The 20,987-nt window shown below is 39.9% G+C and overlaps 1 protein-coding gene across 2 annotated transcripts in view; it reads left to right on the top strand.

Moving 5' to 3' along the window:
* LOC131683959 (nucleoprotein TPR) overlaps positions 1-20,987 on the top strand; it is a 600,452-nt gene that overhangs the window by 478,145 nt on the left and 101,320 nt on the right. For both annotated transcript variants that reach the window (XR_009304588.1, XM_058966381.1), the window contains exons 6-8: positions 11,596-11,889; positions 11,956-12,339; positions 12,465-12,620. Coding sequence is in view for 1 of the 2 variants with exons in the window: in XM_058966381.1 (XP_058822364.1) it covers positions 11,596-11,889; positions 11,956-12,339; positions 12,465-12,620 (834 nt within the window). In the remaining variant the exon portion in view is untranslated. The remainder of the gene's footprint in view (positions 1-11,595; positions 11,890-11,955; positions 12,340-12,464; positions 12,621-20,987) is intronic.

Here is a 20,987-nt window from a genome sequence, read left to right as displayed (position 1 = left end):
AGGGTGACCATACGTACTGGTTTCCCAGATCATATTCTGGTTTTTTGGTTTAGTCCTGGCGTCCTGGGATGTCGAGGAAAACGCATGATTTGTCCTGATTTGTCTTCTCTACATCTAAAATGTTTTTTCCTTTCTATGTAGAAAGGTCATGCAATTACTTTGAAAATCGTCTACCAAATCCCAGCCCGGAGAGCCTAGTGTCATGTCCCATTCGACTCAGTTCGTCGAGATCGGAAAAAAGTTTGTATGTGTGTATGTGAGGTTCGTTGAGCTTTCGTCGCACCTCTTCCTTCTGCTCCACCTCGGAGCCTCACGTGGTTCATGAAATGACTCGATCTTTAAGCTTTGATTTAACTCTCGACTCTTCTCTTGCTTCTTGTCTCCATCTATAACGTCGCCGTTTAGCCCGTGAGCCGTTTGATTCTGATTCTTTGAGCCATTTAGCTAATGTTTCCGTGCATCATTCAGCTTATCACAATCTTCTTGGATAATCCCCGACGGTGAACTCACCCTACTCCGACGGATAGTTCACCGGCGGTGGGATTTCTCTTGACATCAATACCTGCTTCCTTGAGCCATTTAGCTCCAGCTTTATCGAGTTCAACTCGGATATTGTCCTGAGAGCTCCCCGACAACGGAAACGGTACCGGTGTTTAATTCCCATTTGTGTCACTATTCCGTCGGGTAATCGACAGCGACGAATCTACTCTAGCCTGAATTCCCTGGCTGTAGATTGCTCCCGATACCGAAGTTGGTTTCCGTGAGTCATTTAGCTCTCCGCTTCATTCCGATCTACTCGATTTAATCCCCGGCGGTGAAACTAGCCTACTCAACGGGTCAGCCAGTAGTTGCTGAGGTCCATTCAGCGATTCCAGGTGGAGCATAGCTTCTGGTTCACTGGCGTCTCAACGACTCACTGCTAGCTATTCGATGCGGTCTACTCGGTCTAGTCTACTCGGTGGTGGATCTAGTCTACTCACGAGGTACAGGTAGGGTGTCGAGGTCGGTCCAGCGATTCTGGTGAAGCCTGACGTCCGGTTCACTGGCTCCATGACGACCCAAACTCGGTGCTATGTCGCGTATTACTCAACTGGTACTTGACGGTGGACCCAATCTACACCGTCGAAGAATTCCCCGGTGGCGGAATCTCCCCCGAAAACCGATTTGTGGTTCCACGGCGGCGTTCTGGCCAATGACTCTACTTTGTTGGCCCCTTCGCCACTTTCTCTGCAGCTCGGAAAGTGTACTCATCAGTGCTGCAAAATTTCAAAATCAATTACTTATTTCTGTTTGTCCCTCATTTATTAACTTTCCAACTGACTGAAATTTCATGCTGAATCGAATACTTGAGTGCATAGGAAAAGAAATTCCTTCGACAACCAAAGCATTCATTTGTTATTATGTGGACAGTTTGAAGGCGAAAGTTGGCATCTTCTACATTTTCGAGCATAAATAAACTGCGTAATCTATATCTGGTGAACTTTTGCTCATTAATCCCTCTCATAGGCAGAAAAGAAACAAAATTCAGTTTGCTTCTGAAACCAAACATGTCCGAACCTGAGTGCGCTGTTTCGGGAGAACGAATGACGAGGGAAACGAACCAAACATTTAATTCATTGCAGCGGGCATGAATTGAATTTTATTTTCTTTCAAGTTCACGCAAGGATGTCAATTTTTTCGAGCTCTGGTACTCGTAATAACTCTGTTGACAGCCTCCCATATATGCTCATCGTGGCAAATTTCTTCAACGATATTGCCCTCTGTCACACTAGCCATACCCCTTCGAACTTTTTCGAACCTAGGGCATTCGAAGACCACGTGTTCCGGTGTCTCTTGCACGTTCACACACTCTGGGCTAAGGGATGACGAAGCATGTCCATACCGATGTAGGTAATTCCGGAAGCATCCGTGTCCGGACAACAATTGCGTCAAATGGAAGTTTACCTCTCCATGCTTCCTATGCACCCAAGCCGACACATTTGGGATGAGTCGGTGGGTCCAGCTTCCTTTCTCCTCGTTGTCCCACTCCTGCTGCTATTTAGCCAATGAGTCCACTCGGACCAGTCTCCTTGCATTATGTGCATTTCTCCGTTGGTAGCATTCCACGTCCTCGTCCCGATGATAACGCATACTGCCTCCGACGATATTGTTCTGTAAGCGCTCACGACTCGTACGGCCATCAGCCGGAATGTCCTGTTCAGTTTTTCACGGTTCTCCGTGGTTTTCAGCGCAGCATCCCAGGCAGGAACCCCATATCGAAGTATCAATGACGAAACAGTAGATAGCAGACGTCTCCTGCTGCATGATTCTCGCTATAGCGTTCATTGCCTTTGCTGTCTTTTCGCAGGCGTAGTCGACGTGGTTGTTGTAGCTCAACCGGTTGTCGATTATCACTTGCAATTGCTTCAGTGCACGCTACAATGCAATCACGTGCACACCGACATAGATCTGCATTCGCTGAATCGCTTTGCAGTTGCTGATCAACAACACCTCCGTCTTGTGGTGAGCTACATGCAGCTTGACCCCATTCATCCAGCTCTCGATCGCGTCTATTGGCTCCGTCACCGACACCTTCTTTTCTTCAAGTGTCTCACCCATCACCGTGAGTGACACATCGTCCGAGAAATCCACGATTTTCATTTTCCTGAGCAGCCGCTGTGCTAAGACCCCATCGTACATCCCGTTCCAAAAAGTTGAACCTAGAATAGAACCCTGAGGAACGCCGCTGTGACTTGCATTGACTTCTGCCCATCACTTGTCTCGTACAGCAGCACTCTGCTCTAAAAGTAGCTCTTCAGGATCTGACATAGATAGTCGAAAAACCTCATTCTTTGCAGCGCTGCAGCGATTGTTTCCCAGATGGTGCTATTAAATGCATTCTTCACATCTATCGTGACTACAACGCAGTATCGATCTCCTCTTCGCTTCTGTTTAGATGCCTTCTCAACACTCTCTAGCACTATCGTGATTGCATTCACTGTCGATGCTCCTTTACGGAATCCAAACTGCACATTGGACAGTCCAGCTATCCGCCGTGCATTTCATCAACCTTTTAAGGATGATTCTTACCAGGAGTTTTTCGAGTGTATGCAGCAGACATATGGGCCCGTACGAAGCCGGATCGCCCGGTGGCTTCCCTGGCTTCAACGGCAACACCACCTTCTACACCTTCCACATTTCGGGGAAGTTGTCTTTATTTAGACATTTCTGCAGCACCATCCTGAACATGTCCGGATATGCCAGGATCGCAGCTTTCAGCTTTTTGGTATTCCATCCGGACCGGGAACTTGCTTTGATTTCAGGCGCTTCGATGCTTCTGCCAGCTCATCGTTAGTCACTTGCCGATCGTCCGTGTTTGCTCCTTCTTCTTTGCCGTACGGTGTTGGTGGCCAGATAGTTGGATCGTGCTTCGGGAAATACCATCGACGATTATTTTCAGCATGCTCGCACACATTTCGGCTGGTGTCGTTGGGCCCTTTATTTTCGCCATCACGACTCGGTATGCGTCGCCCCAGGGATTGGCGTCTACTTCTCGGCACAACTCCTTGTGGCAATCTGACTTGCTAAGTCTGATCTTTTAGAGTTTTAGAGCGGCTCTAGCTTCCCGAAACGCTGCCTTGCACTCTTCTCTATCTGGCTCCGATATTGCTCTTTGAGCCCGCCTTCAGGCTCTGATAAAATAGCACGTAGCGTACTATGCGTATCGTTCCACGAGTAATCTGGACGCCGTTTATTGCGTGGTTCCCGTTTTCGCGGCATTATGGCGTCACAAGCCGCCACAATCCTTCTTATTAAGTCGGCCGGTTAACGCCTAAGGATCATTATGCATACGCGTTTCATATACTCTCCAATCCATGTTCGCTGTCAATGAAAGACTACCGAATGTGACGTCAATGATGGACTACCTCCCATCTCTCCGAAATGTGCTAACAGAATCTTCATTGCACAATCGTACGTCTAAGGTCTAACTTCGCTAGAGATTCCTGCAGGAAACACCCTCTTGTGTTCGTTACTCTCTGCCCCACTTCACAGCCCAGGCGTTGAAGTCACCACCAATGACTACCGGCTTCCAACCGATCAACTGCTCGGTTAACTGCTCCAGCATTAGGCTAAACTGCTCTACTGCCCACCTTGGAGGAGCATAACAGCTGCACACGAAGACGCCGTTGAATTTGGCGATCACGTAGCCATCGTATGAGCGTTCTATCGCTTCTTGAATGGCGAATCTTCCCATAACCTGTATCGCAGCTGTTCCCGATCTATTCGCCACCCAGTTGTCGCTATCAGAGGGGACTTGATATGGCCCTGCAATCAAAGCGACATTACACATCGTTTCTGTCGTAGACTGCCATATGTGGAGTGTCAAAGTGATTCAGATTTATCTGAGTTATTTCCATTACCGTTGGCCTACAATCGCCTTCTTATAGGCAGGGCATTTAAAGACACCCGTCTGATAGACGTTTCCGTCCGCTGGGGTGCAAGCACTTCGGCCTCTGCGTGCAGTCTCTCGCAAGATGGCCCGTCTCCTCGCATTTCCAGCACATCCCGGATCTATCCGGACCTTTGCAAGCCCTCGCCAAATGTCCAAAGCCCAAACACTTGAAGTATTTCTCCGCTTGTTTATTCATTCGCGGGAAGGCTCTCAATGTGCATCACGACCATCCGACCGTAACTTTGCCTCCTCCCTTCTTAAGCCGGACCGTCGTGTGCACCTCTCCCAGGTTAAACTGCTGTTTCAGTGCGCCTCTCAGCTCGTCTTCCGTCGTGATTTCATCAAGGTCCTTGCACACAATCACCATCTCCGGGTTTAGGGCTTTAAATTCTATCTTTTCGCCGATCGATTTGGTAATAGTCTCCTGCAAGGTCGAGCTACTAGTCGTGGGATTCTTCTATAACTCGAAGAGCATCTCGCCTTTTTGGGTATGCCTGATTCTTACAACGTTTCTACCTAATTCTTTCAGCTCAGAGTCCTCTCTGACCTTTTTGAAACGTCCTCGCGTCATTGCCTTTGACGAGCATGGTTTCTGACGTCCTTTCCGTCGGCAACAACATCATCTACGAGTGTTTGCCTCTTGGACCCGCCTGGTCTTCCGTCACCTGGCGAGGCTCTTGTTCTCTTTGGAGTCGCGGAAACTGGTGTGTTCTCCACTTCAATCTGCCTCTCCTTCCCCTGCTACGGGAGGGGCTACGAAGATAGTAACTTTAACCGACACCAATGTTCATATGAACTGGTACAACCATGATGGCCAAATGATGTCAAGCATATTAAAATGGGTACAACATTACTCTAGTTTGCGGGTCTGGATCATTAACGATTAATCAAAGAAGCTTGACCACATTGGCCACCTATGACGATTCATGACGCCTCCGTGGAACTCTCCAAATTCCTAAGCTAATAACACACCTATTACCCAGCGAATTCTCTGCCGATTTTTGAAAATTTGATTTCAAATTAAAGATACAGTAATACCACTGACTGCTGCTGAATTTCATTCGGTTCTGACTCTTGGTTCCGGAGATACAGGTTGGTTAGTAAGTTTACACTGGAATTTCCCACATAAATCGGTCCAATCGTAATACCTCAGACGCTAAAAACTATTGAAATGGTAACGAAATTACTTCGATTCGCACGTCTAGATCACTGATTGTCAATCAAACATTCTTTGAGTATATAACCGATTTTCTCAAACATTGTCTCAAATGGAAGGTAAAAAAGCAGTTAAATATTGTGTTGCCGCACTCCCTCCCCTTGCCCTTACACCACTCTCCTTCATCATTCATTGACGCATCATCCCTTCCCATTCTACTAAGCCCCACCCCTCCACTTCCAAATCCATTCCACCAAGATTGCAAAATATAATCACATGAACTAACCTTGAACTCATGCTGATTAAGCTAGTTAAATATAATACTTTTTTGTTTAAAGTGAGTCAGCGTTTTATTGAAGTTTTATTGAACAAGACCAGCTTGTCGGTGCCAAGCGCCAACACCATCAGCTGGAGGGGCGCAGTCAATTTTTGTACGCACATAGAAGCCACACGGTCATTCATATCAAAACAAATTTACGCTGTTCACTAGAGTGACAGGAAAAAATGACCCCTATTGGCCCACCCCTGAGTCGATTCCTAGTCCTACCAGGAGCACTTGTTTCAAATTTGAAGCGAATCGGACAAGTCTAGCTACCGGACCAACACTCCTGAAGTTTGTATCAGATTTTTCGACAATTTACATGGAGAAAACCCACTAACTCGCATTTTTTGCCGCTAGATGGCACTGTATGCATCGTATTATCACGGTAAGTGAAAATAAGAAAGATAATTTAATTGTCTACAACTTTGTCGAAGACTGCCAGTCAATCCGGCTTTGTTAAAAGAAGTTATTAAACTTGTAACGAAGTGATGTCTGAGTAAGTTTTCTATGGGGCCTAGCATGGTTGTGTATCAGTACTCTAGCGGCAAAAACGCGAATTAGTGGGTTTTCTCCATGTAAATTGTCGAAAAATCCCATACAAACTTCAGGAGCGTTGATCCGGTAGCTAGACTTGTCCGATTTGCTTCAAATTTGGTGCAAGTACTCCTGGTGGCACTAGTAATCGAATCAGGGGTGGGCCGATTGAGTTTTCAAAAATTCATTATTTTTCTGGGCAGTCTACTGTCCACGCAGACGATGGTGACTAAATGCATAGCAGGATCTAATTACAATTACGGGACTCGGGTCAGTGCCGTGCCATAAATATCATCGTTTGAATTCGGGTTCGATATTAACCCATTTAGACCATAAATCATATTCCATTCAAAACAGTTAGTGAAGCATGTACATTACCGACATTGAAAGAGATAATGTAGCACTGCGCCCTCTAGCCTCCTTTGTATCAGAAAATGAGATAGGAATAATCAAATTTAGCTCTAGAAGGTAAAGGGTGTGCAAAATGATAAATTGTCAATTTTAGATTGTTTAAGGAAATCAATTAGTAAAATATAGTTAGTACTTCTGTATCGATTTTGTTGGTTTTTTCGGCAAATTTGAGACTAAGAGAAACGAAAGCAATGAAATTGAAAGACGGATAGGTATTCTAGAGCGAATCAGTTATAAACTTAGAACGGAAAACTAGAACTAGGCAGGCTCATATGGACATGATCGAAAGGAAATGTGAAACATTCTTTGCCTTCTGCTAAGTAGGAGTTGGGCGTTACACCCAAGTCTACCGCATGGTCTATGGTAGAAAATAACTCATCATCATGTTATACCGCCGACGCCGCCCAACTCCTACTTAGCAGAAGGCAAAGAATTCTTCACATTTCCTTTCGATCATGGCCATGTGAGCCTGCCTAGTCCTAGCTTTCCGTTCTAAGTTTATAACTGATTCGCTCTAGAATACCTATCCGTCTTTCAATTTCATTGCTTTGGTTTCATAGTCTCAAATTTGCCGAAAATAACCAACAAAATCGATACAGTAGAACCTTGCGGCAATTAAAACATAGTAACATAGTTAGTACTTGTTTGTCACTGGTCAGTTCCTCATTTTCCTCCGCCATGAGGAAGTTCTATTATCTCAAATCCACTTTGTGTCTCACAAAAAGATTACTCTGTTCTTCTTGTACTGCAGATGTTCATAGTGAACTTATTTTTGGACTTAAATCTGGCCTGTACTGCAGGACGGCTCTAACCAAATCACTCCCTTGCATAAGTCCATGAAGTCCTCGCCACACGGGGGCTTCGTAGCCTAAACTTCGGGAGAGAATAATCTTTAGTGTTCTGTAACGCAGAACGTTAAAGAAAAGCCAGCAAGCCCTCCCGGTCAACGTCGTAAGACGTCATCAGACGGTGATACAGCTAATGAATCATTACATTAATATGGAAATTTTGACAAAGAAAAGGTATCGTCCAATGCCACCACAGTTAAATTGCGAACAATTTAACAGATTTTTTTTTTGTATCAATTGACAAGTTTTTTGGCAATCGTAGTTATCGCAAAGACGTTGTTGGAAGAACATGGTTTCAAGATATTCGCGTTTAAAGTTTCAAGTATACACCCAGATCCTCGTAAGGGAGCAAGATGAAAAACGGTATAGTTTTGATTCTACTACCAGAATCTTTATAACAATTTGGGAATACATTCTTAAAAACCTATAGTTTAAGACAAAAGAATATTTTTTTCGATTTTTTGGCCGATCTCAGCATATATAACCCTCCAAATTATCCCACGGTTACGATTTAGTGTGCTGAGTATTATTCATGTGATCCTTGTGAATCCAATTATAGAACTTCATATCATATGATATGGAACTGCCCTGAGGTAATACTATTGCGCATTCGGATTTTGGGCAAAAATATGTACAGGGAGCTAAATCTCAGACATGTAAATCAAACCACTACTGAGTCAAAGAGCTATAGGCTTTATCAGTAAGGTTCATGACTCCTTCGGTATTAAAGCATTCAGACTATTTTCCGAATTATATGTGAAACGTGCCAATCGAGTGCCATTTTTTGCTGATTCCTGATTTCTGATCATCAAGGATATTATAAGCCTAGCTGCAAAATAAATGATGAGCAAAATTTTGCTCTTTTGCTTTGTTGGTGTTTGCGAGAAAATGAGATTTGAGTTTGGAAATAATGCTTTTAATTTTTTATACCAAAAGTGTCCGAAATGGTTGGAAGTTGTCTCCTTGTACTAAAATATAAATTTGCAAAAAAACTAAAATTTAAAACAATGATTTTGTTTTCTGAATCATTACCATATCGACATGTCGATTGACGTTCCCAGTATTTTTAAGGCATGCCAAAAGTACAAATCCAATTTTTGACTATTTTACGAAAACTTTTAATCATGTGCGCTTGGATGAATTTCTGCACATTGTACAATCATTAAATGTGTCATAAACCAATGTAGAAAAATCACGGAAAAAATCCGTTCTTAAATTCATGAACAAAAGGTCACGATTTCGTGAACTGAATGATTTATGAACCGTGACCAAGTTCCTGCAATTATGAATAAAAAACCTTGCATTCATGAAACTATTTGTGTTTTCAAAAAACTAGATCGATTCGAATATTTACATGGCGTTATATTAGAATGTTTGGTTGCGTTACTGTTGTTCTCTGTACATGTTTAGTTTTTGTTGTGATTCTTGTTCATTACTTGGGAATACACAGCCAACAGTTAAACGTTGTTCATGATTTGAAGAGCTTATTCGCTATTTTTTTAGATTTCTCATCACGTTACCGTGCTATTTTATTCATGAGTTTTCTATCGGATTTTTCTGACAGACTAGCGAGATTAAAGTTCGTAATTTCAGGATCTTAGCCGCGATTTTCGTAATTTCTATTCACGTTATCGTGATATTTTAGTCATTAGTAGAGTGATCCATGTTCATGATTTCAGGATTTTAATCACAATTTCAGATATTTTTGTCACGAGTTGTGTGATTTGTGTTCATTATTTCAGCATCTTAGTCACGATTTTTGTAACTTCTGTTTGTGGAATCGTGATATTTTATTTTAGAGCTTACTTTCTGAGTGTAATGTAACTGATATTCATAATATCAGCAGTTTTATCATGGTATTAGTAAATTCTCTTCGCCTTATCGTGATCTATTATTTATTTGTTACTATCGGATTTTACTCGGAATAACGTGACAATATGAACTGGATTATCAAAATGTGACTGATTCGCGATATCTTGTTCTGCGAACTATAAAACAGAAACGAATGGTAAGGTGTGACTGCTATACTAGGTATCATGAACCAGTTCACAAATAGATGAATAATTTTCATGATTTCATGAACTACTTCACGAGCATGGATATTGGATCGTAACTAATATATTAGGATTCATGAACCAGTTCACGAATACATTAATAATATTTAATGATTTTGTGAACTATTTCAAGACCACATATATTGGATCGTGGCTAATATATTGGAGATCATGCATTATTTCACGGGGATTGAATGGATTCATGAATAAAATTACGAATTTCGTGAAATAGTTCACGAAAAAATAACCAGAATGTTTTGATTTTGTGAACTAATGTAAAGTTATGAACTAGTGCGCGTACTGAAAATCGAATTAGAAATAACTTAGCGGAAACCGTGACTGAAATTCACAAAACAAAAACAAATATTTCCACTAATAGAAGCGTTATGCGGGCGTTACTGAAGGGAAATTGAAAATAATTTAAAACACATGATTTTTGTTCATGGTCCTGTTTTCATAACGTAATAACGTGATTGTTCCAGAATTCATAGTACGATTTTGGGAACAATTTTTTTCCGTGTAGTTTTCATATGAAAAAACAAACAATCCGCAATATGATCGATGAGAACGTCAATTTTCTGCCAAGCAATCGCTGTTGGAAACAATTCGCAGCTCCCATCAACCAACCGAAGGCATCGTCCCACAGCTGCGCATAGACGTATAAATGCACGCCTTTCGAACGCGGCCATGGTAGGGTGAATGTGGAAAGCTTGAATCGATTATTGGCGGCAACACCTTTTCAAATTGGGTCCAACGCCTTGCTGCAGGTGCAAACAGGTGGGGCAGTGCTCGCAAAATTGCCCAAAACAGTTGTTCAATCTATCATGCAGGACCAATTATCCGCATCGACGAAAAGCGTGCAAATCCACCACCCCCCAGACACTATCGATGATTTCGAGATTTGTGCATGCTGACACGGTTCGTCGATCTCCTTCCACGCAGGCTGTGCGTATGATTGCGATCGAGCCAGGCTTTTACTAAGCTAAAGGAATTGGACTGCATTGGATACCCACGCGTGGTACTAGTTCGGCGATTAGCGCCAAAGTTTCATGTGATAGTATTTCCGCTCAGCGGCAATAGTTTTTGCACAGGTTTATATTAACCGCAGGGGGCAGGAAACATTGAACTTAATCGTGTTCACAATCGCAACATTAGCTCGAGCGCGCAGGGTGGAATGTGAGCCGGTTATGCTGACGCAGAATTACATGGTGGGTCCGCAGATTGGTTGAATCATACATTTCTTTCCCAGCAGTGAGTCTTTAATTCTGGTTGACAATCGCAGGTTCGTCGCCGCCGACCAGGGATGAAGTTGTGCGCGAACTGAGTCTTTGCTGTAGTACACTGGAAAAAACTGGTTTCTACTCTGCTCATGTCGTTATGAGGTTTAATCCCATACCCTGCACAGCAAGTGCGTAGGATAATATGTGGATGTTATGGAACACCGCCGTAGCATAATCTACTTTTACTCTCGCTCTCTGCCACTGCTGATAATGGGAATCATCGAGGGAAAAGATTGCATAATTTTGCATTATGAATAGTGCTGTTGCCGGCATCACTTGGACTTATCTATACTTATTGTTACCGTTTGATTCACTTGAAATCTTGTATTAAACCAACAAGCGTAGTTAACAGTACTTTAACACGGATATTTTAATACAGCTATTTTAGCCTAGATTAACAATTTTTTTTGGATTTCTGTGAGTTGAAAATAATTCAACTCAATCATCTTCATTGGCTGTTATTTATCATTCTACCATTTATCGCTATTATACTCATATAACCTATACGTTGTTTTCGGAACGTCCAACTACAAATCGTCTTCTATTTTCTATTTCCAGATGCGAAAACTGCATGAGTCCGAGCCATGTAGCGGAAACGTCAGCCATAGTGCCAGCCCCAGTAGCATCCGGTCGGTCTGCGAGGTATTGGAACGACAGAACGATGCTGAAGCTGACGAGCCTTTAGGAGCATCCAACGCCCACAACTGCTCTCCTTCGCTGGAAACGAACATTGACAACATTGACGGCAACGGTCAAACAACGATTGACTATTATGATAGTGGTAGCAACTGTAGCAGCTTAAGAATAGAATTAGAAACGACGACGTGTGGCTATGACGAGCTCAGGCCAAAGGTGAGTTTGTTTTGCTGTGCATAAAAACCATCATTGAACACTTGACCTTCAAATGTTTAATTTCAGCCACACGAATCACGAACCATGGAAGCTCACAACGATTTACACGCTTCTAGTAGTACAATAGAAAACAAAACCGACAAAACATCGGCCAGTAGCGAGTCAGGTGTAATCGGACCGACTAGAACCATCGGACGTAGACAGTTTTCCTTGACTTCGGACGCCGACTCGGCCATATCGTCGGCCCCGCCGTCACTAAGCCCGCAAACAACGAGCTGTCCAAATTCGCCGGAAGCTTGGCGAGCCCATCCGCAGTCGCTGCGGGAGCAGAGCCAACTGATCGAGATCAAGATGGAGCTGGATCGAATGCAGGCCAAGTACGACCTGCTCAGTGCCGACTACGGTCGCGCCAAAGAGCAGATCGATGAACTCGAACGGGAGTTGATGGAGGTCAGTAACTAAACCTCCGCCCTGGTTGAATGTTGTGAAGCGGCAACTCTCGCTTTCGTTTCGGAACAAGCCGCGCACGGCGGTATGGTTTATTCGTTCATTATCACATTGCTCTCTGTTTTTAGGCAACACAGGTAACGCGAGAAAGAGCGAAAATTGTCGAACGCTTGGAGTACCTGGAGCAGCGAGAGGAGAGTTTGCTGCGCGAAAGCCACGAACTGCGCGAACAGAACGAGCTGCTCGAATTTCGCATTATTGAGCTGGAGGAGAGTCACGATAAGGTAAGCGATGAGTAATGGGTGGTTTATAACGGCTGGAGACTGATCGGGGTTTGTGTCTCCGATTAGCTCGAATATGATTCAAAATAGTTTAGTTCGAGCATGGCTATATACGGACCAATGGAGGCACTTGGTTGTTCAAAATAAACAGGTTCGTCGCTTTTCGTTTAATTTATGGAACAGATTTAATTGCATCGAAATGAATTGTAAGTCGCTCTTGGGAAAATTTTGCAGTTTCCGGTCATATAATTGAGCATTATTAAGTTTTTGATATATTATAAAAATGATATTTTTTCATACGTTTATTTGACACGGCATTTGCAAAAGCTTTTTACGCCAGTTTCTTTTTTTTTTACATAGCACGTTACAAAAATCCTTAAGACTAATTTTAACTATACTAGTAATTTGTCTAAAACTAACACTGAAATCACTTTATTGTTTGCTTTTTTCCTTACATTGTTGTATTTCTTAATGATATAGTATTTTCGGATGTATTTATTTACTTTTATTTTGTTATTGTCTAAATTTAAAAACTGAATATTCTAGGACACTTTAATTGGGGAATGATTAGCCTTGGATGACAGTATGAGGAGATGAATTTAATTAAATTGTGACAGACGCTGTTTTTAGAAAATGATAGATAAGTTCCATGTATAGAGGATCGCGATACGCCAGGATGTCTCTAACAGGAACATGGATTGGTCTTCTTCGGACTTGTAAAGAATCTACTAATTGTGATGGCTTCACAATATTCAGTGCAGGACCATACAACATGCTCAATGTCGTGGTAACCCTCTCCACAAGCACAATGATTACCCTCAGCGAGCCCAATACGACTGAGATGCGCATCTAAAGTATAATGCCAATCATGAGCCTAGGCATCACACGGATGAAGTCCCGACTTACATCCAATCCTTTGAACCATGCCTTCGTTGATACTTGAGGGATAATTGAGTGTAGCCATCGTCTCAGATCTCCATTGTCCCAAGATGTTTGCCAACTAGCAAGTGTCTTCTGTCGAGAAGCGCTATAAAATTCATTGTAATCGATGGGTCTTTCATATATTTCACCATCTAGTGCACCAATCTTGGCTAAATTATCAGCTTTCTCATTTCCCGCAATAGAGCAATGGGCGGGGAGCCACACTAGGGTAAATTTATAACATTTTCTTGTTAGGTTACTCAGAGATTCTCGTATCTTCCCCAAAAAGAATGGATCGTGATTATCAATCCTCTTTGAGCGTAGAGCTGCAATTGTGCTGAGACTATCAGTGAGGATAAAGTAATGGTTCGGGGGTAAAGTATTAATTATTTGCAAACTATAGTGAACTGCTGCTAGTTCCGCTATAAAAACAGGCGGGTTCTGCAAGTTTGAGAGAAATTGAAAAATTATTGTTGAAAATACCGAACCAGTGGACTCACTGATTCGTGACCCATCAGTGTAAAACATTTTAAGGCAGTCTATGTGTTGATATTTACTTGTGAATATTTTAGGGATCACCCGCAAGCGTAGATGATCCGGAATTCCACGAATCTCTGCTTGCATGGACGTGCCGAAGAATAAAGTGGATTCAGGAGAGGGATTCCATGAGAAACCGGCCGACCGCAAAATATGACCATCGTCGATTCGAACGAAACTTTCCAGGTGTGTTCGCTGTATGAATCTCCATGATATTCTCTGGCAATTGGAATATTTTGATACAAGACTAATGTTTCAAAAGGGCGTAAACGTTTCTACGTGCATAAATTTCAATTTTTTTTTTGTCCGATTACTGTATTTTATACAGCAAAACTATCTGAGAACAAGTTACAGGGAATGAATACTTCTATCCGAAAAAAATATACACTGAAAAAAATGTTGTGTCATTTTTCAAAAATTTAAGTTAAAAATTCAAATTGCGAAAAAACCCATTTGTTTAATTTTTTTATATTTTGGAAACAAAAACCTAAAGAGAAAAGAAACATTTTGAATGTGATTGCATGATGGAGAAAAAATCGCTAAAAAAGTTTTTCTAACAATAACTTCGTACATGTTTTTAAATTTCATACTAATTGACATACAAAATTGTAATTTTATTACAAAATATAATTCTAAGCAACATTTAAAATCAAAATGCATTTAACAAAAATCTTTCAAAATGCGATAGTTTTCGAGATATTTGGAATTTTGCTCCATCAAAAACAATTAATTCGTGTAATTATGCTCTTTTTAAATGTTATTCGCCTTACCCTATCATAAAATGACAATAAATTAATGTTTATCGTTTTAAAGACGTAAAAGCAACTTTTTAGTGTATTTGGATCATGGAGAAGTTTTCAATAAAAAAGTTTTCCTAACAACAACTTTTGACATATTTTTATAATTTATACTATTTGCAGTCAAAAATACAATTTTCTTTTTGAATATGATTCTAAACGCCATTTTAAATCAAAATGCTCCTAACAATATTTTTCTGAAATGTAATAGTTCACGAGATATTTTAACGTTTTAAAGACGTAAAAGAAACTTTTTAGTGTATTTGGATCATGGAGAAGCTTTCAATAAAAAAGTTTTCCTAACAACAACTTTTGACATATTTTTATAATTCAAAAATACAATTTTCTTTTTAAATATGATTCTAAACGCCATTTTAAATCAAAATGCTCCTAACAATATTTTTCTGAAATGTTATGTTATTTCTCCATCAACAATAATAGGGTTTTCAAAAGGCCCATAAAATTTCATGTAACTTTCTCTTTGACATCAAGGCGATATTGTGAAACATTTGGAAGTTACATGAAAACAACCAAAATATGATTCAACAATATAGTTTAATCATCAGACCCTATGGTTGAAATATATTTTGGTTGCTTTCATGTAACTTTCAAATGGTTTACAATATCGCCTTGATGTCATAGAGAAAGTTGCACGAAAGTTTACGGGCCTTTCAAAAAACCTATTATTGTTGATGGAGAAACGTGAATAACTTATGAAAAGGTCGTAATAAAACAAAATAATTGTGTTCTTAAAACAAAAGTTAAAATATCTCGTGAACTATTACATTTCAGAAAAATATTGTTAGGAGCATTTTGATTTAAAATGGCGTTTAGAATCATATTCAAAAAGAAAATTGTATTTTTGAATTATAAAAATATGTCAAAAGTTGTTGTTAGGAAAACTTTTTTATTGAAAGCTTCTCCATGATCCAAATACACTAAAAAAGTTGCTTTTACGTCTTTAAAACGATAAACATTAAAATTTTGACATTTTATGATGGGGTAACGCGAATAACTTTTAAAAAGAGCATAATTACACGAATTAATTGTTTTTGAAGGAGCAAAATTTCAGATATCTCGAAAACTATCGCATTTTGGAAGATTTTTGTTAAATGCATTTTGATTTTAAATGGTGCTTAGAATTATATTCTGTAATAACATTACAATTTTGTATGTCAATTAGTATGAAGTTTAAAAACATGTACGAAGTTATTGTTAGAAAAACTTTTGTAGCGATTTTTTCTTCATCATGCAATCACATTCAAAATGTTTTTTTTTTCTCTTTAGGTTTTTATTTCCAAAATATAAAAAATTAAAAAAATGGGTTTTTTCGCAATTTAAATTTTTATTATAAATTTTTGTTTTTTTGAAAAATGACAACATTTTTTTCAGCGTATATTTTTTTCAACCAGAAGTATTCATTCCCTGTAACTCGTTCTCAGATAGTTTTGCTGTATAAAATACAATAACCGAACAAAAAAATCGAAATTCAGGCACGTAGAAACGTTTACGCCCTTTTGAAAAGTTGCTCTTGAGTCAAAATAATCTTATTACCTGTGGAAAATATTTAGTCTTCCATGACGGTGAAACATGTAAAGTTTCATCGGAATCTAAGATGGTCGGTCACGATTTTAAAGATTTTCGGACGGATTTTCGTGGAATTCCTCGTATCTAGTATATTGACGTATGTCATTCGTTCCACGGTGTTCCTAAAACCGTTATTAACAAAAAATCACCATAAATTTGTCATACGGCATTCGAAAGATACAGTATCCAAGCATCTTCTCAGTGAATTTCAAAATGATCCATCGAGGGATTCGAGAGAAATTGCATTTTGAAGTTTTATGACACGTTTCATAAGGCTACCAGCAAACACACACGGGTTTGGTCCTATCTCTACAAACAATTTTTTTTGTCTACTTATTTAGTACATGGCATATGAAAGATATAGTAATCAAGTATATTTCCTGCAAGTTTGAAAATATTTCATTGACGGAATCGAAATTTATAACGGTTTGGATGGGGTATGCGGTCATAGATGGGTTTTCTACCAGACTTCAAGCGTGAATCTATGTTTGTCAATTGACTATTTAGATCGTTTATACGTATCGCGGTTTTTAAAGGAAAACTTTACCATTTAATTACATAAATATAATGTACAAAATGTGTTATTTATTTGGTGCACTGAAAAAACATGAAAATAGGGTTGTCTACCAAACGTTAAATATAATGTTAAAATTAAAAAAATGGATAAAAGTCGTAATGTTTACTTCAAAATGCCATATTTCAATGGTTTGTTGACCGATTCTAATTATATTTTCCATTATTGTACAGGTAAACGTTTCATTGTTAATTTACATTTGATTTTGAAATTTTGTAACACTGACAGGGATGAACAAGAAGTTTTTTTGTGCAACTAGGAAAAAAACATTAAAAAATGAATTAAATCGGGAATCTATATTTTCGCTCGAAAGAACATACTTTGCCATTTATTGATTATAAACAACTTCTAATGAATTCTGACCATAACAGCGTGTGAGGTGGTTCAATTTTTAAAAACGAGTTCGAGCAGCTGGTATCTGGCTAATTACTCGAGTAATGTTGATTTTCAATGCTTCAATCGTTGCAGGCTTATCCACAGGCTTTTGATTTCACATAGCCCCATAGAACGAAGTCTATAGATGTGATAACGCTCGATCTAGGCGATCAACTGATAGGTCCATGGGAAATTAAACGTTTCTCCCGCAATTATTTCAATGTTTCATTACTTATGTGGCACGTGGTCTTATTGGAGCCAAATTTTGTCAAGACTACTGGATTCATGTTTGCGCAGTACCCTGTCTGTTGATATGCTTTTTACCAAGACTCTTCCGTAAAATACGCTATATTGTTGCATACGACAAGCCAAGTTATTGAGAACGGTGTCAAATCGATTCATCGCGATCATCGCGTACTCTCGGCTACTGCCGCTATGATTTCTTCTCTGTGTACTGCATGTGGTCGATTTGGTCGCTTATCATCCAATAACGTGAACTGCGACTCTAACTTTTCGATTGTATGGCGAATAGTGAACTCAGTTGGTCGATTATTTCGGGCATAATATGATAGGAGAGCATGAAACTCATTCCTCACAAAGCACTGCTTTTCGTAATACCATTGAACAATTTGAGGACGGTGAGTTATTGTAAGTCGTTCCATTATGAAATGGCCAACAACACTGAACAACAATAGCATCATAGTTTGTGGTTACCACCCGTCAATCAGTAGAAAATGTCATGTTAAAAAACCTTATCTTTAATCACCCTGTATAATGTAAAACTGATAATTTTGATACTAGAACCAATTCTCCCCAGCAGCAGGTTGAGCTGGTGTTACTGATAGTTACTGAGTGCAAATCAAAAAAGCGATTAGGATTTTAAGGATTAGTTAGCAAAGTCGATATTTTTGCAATTTGTTTTTGTAGAATCGATAGAAGATGGGGCTTTTTTATTTTCATGGCCTTAAAATTTGACGTGATAAGATGGTGCTTTGACTTTATTGCTTTGTTTTTATGTATTTAGTAACAAAGGAGGCAGTGAAAAGACGAAGGGAACGTGCCATTTGAGCCAGACGCTACTGATATGAAAAAAAAAACACTTAGTAGTATGGATAGGAAAAAATAAGTTCGGCTTTGACACCGGTTTATTTTTTTTTAGAATTATCCTACTGAAGCTATAGAGCTGGGCTCACTACGATTGCAGACGAGACAAGAAATATCCCCCTCTAAAAGACTACTTAAGACCAATTGCAGCGGGCCGTGCTTCAGATTGTGATATTGAGTGTATGGTTGAGATATGCGGGCGTTGGGACTTTACGATCGCGTGGAAATAAGCGTTTATTTGTTCATTGAGACCATGTTGATCAGATTATAAATGCAATAGCGTTCACTAAATCATCGAGGCATTTTTCTGTTTTTGAAATCATGGGCGTAGTTGATCGTTGATGATCGTGATTACATGTTCACCTATGTGTATAATGGCTAGGGGCTCGAGCGTTTGTAAGTTAACATATTCGATTATGTTGGTTTTTGTATCTCACGGGTGCTAGCGTGTAACTTCGCTTGTATACATTCGATTTGTGTTCTTGAATGATCGAATTTTCAGTATTCGGTTCAGATGCTAGAAGCGAGTGAGTTCTCCGGTATCACTAGTTTTTGGTCGTGGCGCCATAGAACGTGTTGTCTAGTGGCTATGAGCGTTATTTTTTATTAGTCCAACTGAACGCATTGACCTATGTTGCTAGGGCCGAGATTTAAAATTTCCGGACGGAATCAATTCATGATCGCGCGAACACGAACGTTTGTAGGTTCACATTTGGCACCCCTTGTTTGTAAATTAAAAAGTGCTGAACGGTTCACTTTATCACCGGAGGATAATCCTGTTTGGAAGATCGCAGACGTAGATATGCGGGATTTATCGCGAAGGGGTTTCAAAGATCTTTTGGTATTTTGTTATCTTCGGCAGTCCTGGCATGGGACACTCCAAGTTAAAAAGAGTTTCGAACCAGGGCTTATCACCAAGTCCAGGGTACCTCCAACGAGAACTTGGCCCTAAACCCACTTTGTACACGAAACGTTATCTATTCATATCATATCATGTCGTCCTATGCAGAGTTACAAATTCATTGAATGAAAATTGATCATATTTCGCCGCATTCATTTTCAATATTCAGTGGCAAAACTGAAAACGTCAAACGAACCAACTGCTCATTCATTCAATGCAGATTTTCATTCATCTCCGATTATTGTACGAGGCGAACGTGCAACAACGAATAAAACGCATCAAAGTAGGCCTTGGCACAATATAAGCGATGATAATTAATATTGTATATTTTAGCAATATTTGAAAACATTTACTTGGAGAATAAGTGCACTGAATATTATTGTACGATACTCAACTGAATGAATAACATGGATTTTTGAATGGATTTTATTTCTATTCATCACGAGTCGCATCAGGTTCATTTTCAGTACTCATAAAAGAGCTTCGATTATTTTGAACTTTGGTCCTATATCCGAACCCCAATGAGAAAGGATCCATAGTGTTAGTAAGATCTTAACGCTAGCCATGAAACATGCTGTATACTAGGAATCGTTACGTACTGTTGACTCTCTTTCAAATAATACCCATATTCCCACTACTTTTGGTAACCGGAAGTCGCAATCTTGGATTTCGAAATGGCACTAAACATCAATTTTCTATGTCTACTAACCAGTCCTTTCCAAATGACACTCCTACCGATGATGGTTCTCACTATTTTACGATAACCGGAGGCCGCCATCTTAGATTTCAAAATGGCGGTAATCGTCAATTTTCGGTGTCTGCTGACCACCCCCTTTCAAATGACATCCATATTAATGGTGGTTCTCACTATGTGGTGGTAACCGGAAGTCGCCATCTAGGATTTCAAAATGGCGGTAATCTTCAATTTACGGTGTGTGCTGACCACCCCCTTTCAAATGACACGCATATTGATACTGGTTCTTACTATTTTATGGTAACCGGAAGTCGCCATCTTGGATTTCAAAATGGCGCTAATCGTCAATTTTCGGTGTCTGCTGATCACCCACTTTCAAATGACACCCATATTGATACTGGTTCTTACTATTTTATGGTAACTGGAAGTCACCATCTTGGTTTTCAAAATGGCGGTAATCGTCAATTTTCGGTATCTGCTGACTACCCCCTTTCAAATGACACCCATATTGATGGTGGTTCTCACTATTTTGTGGTAACCGGAAGTCGCCATCTTGGATTTCAAAATAGCGGTAATCGTCAATTTCCGATACCTACTGACCACCAACTTTCAAATAATAGTAATGAGAGATGGCGTTTGGTCACGGATTTCTTACAATAATATTTTATTGCGTCTATTATTGTATATTATTGTAAGAAATCCGTGACCAAACGCCATCTCTCATTACTGAAAACAAAGTGGTCGTTCATCTTTCTATCGAACTTTCAAATAATTTCCACATTGATGATTGTTTCATTGATTTGTGATAAATAATTTCTAAAACCATTCTTAGGATAAAAATGGAATATTTTTCCTCTCAGGGCAAAAGCGGTATATCTTT

Source organism: Topomyia yanbarensis, chromosome 2 (assembly GCF_030247195.1).
Source record: "Topomyia yanbarensis strain Yona2022 chromosome 2, ASM3024719v1, whole genome shotgun sequence".
NCBI classification, from domain to species: Eukaryota; Metazoa; Arthropoda; class Insecta; order Diptera; family Culicidae; genus Topomyia; species Topomyia yanbarensis.
The sequence above is the reverse complement of the archived record's forward strand: the minus strand, read 5'-3'. Positions and strand labels throughout refer to the sequence as shown.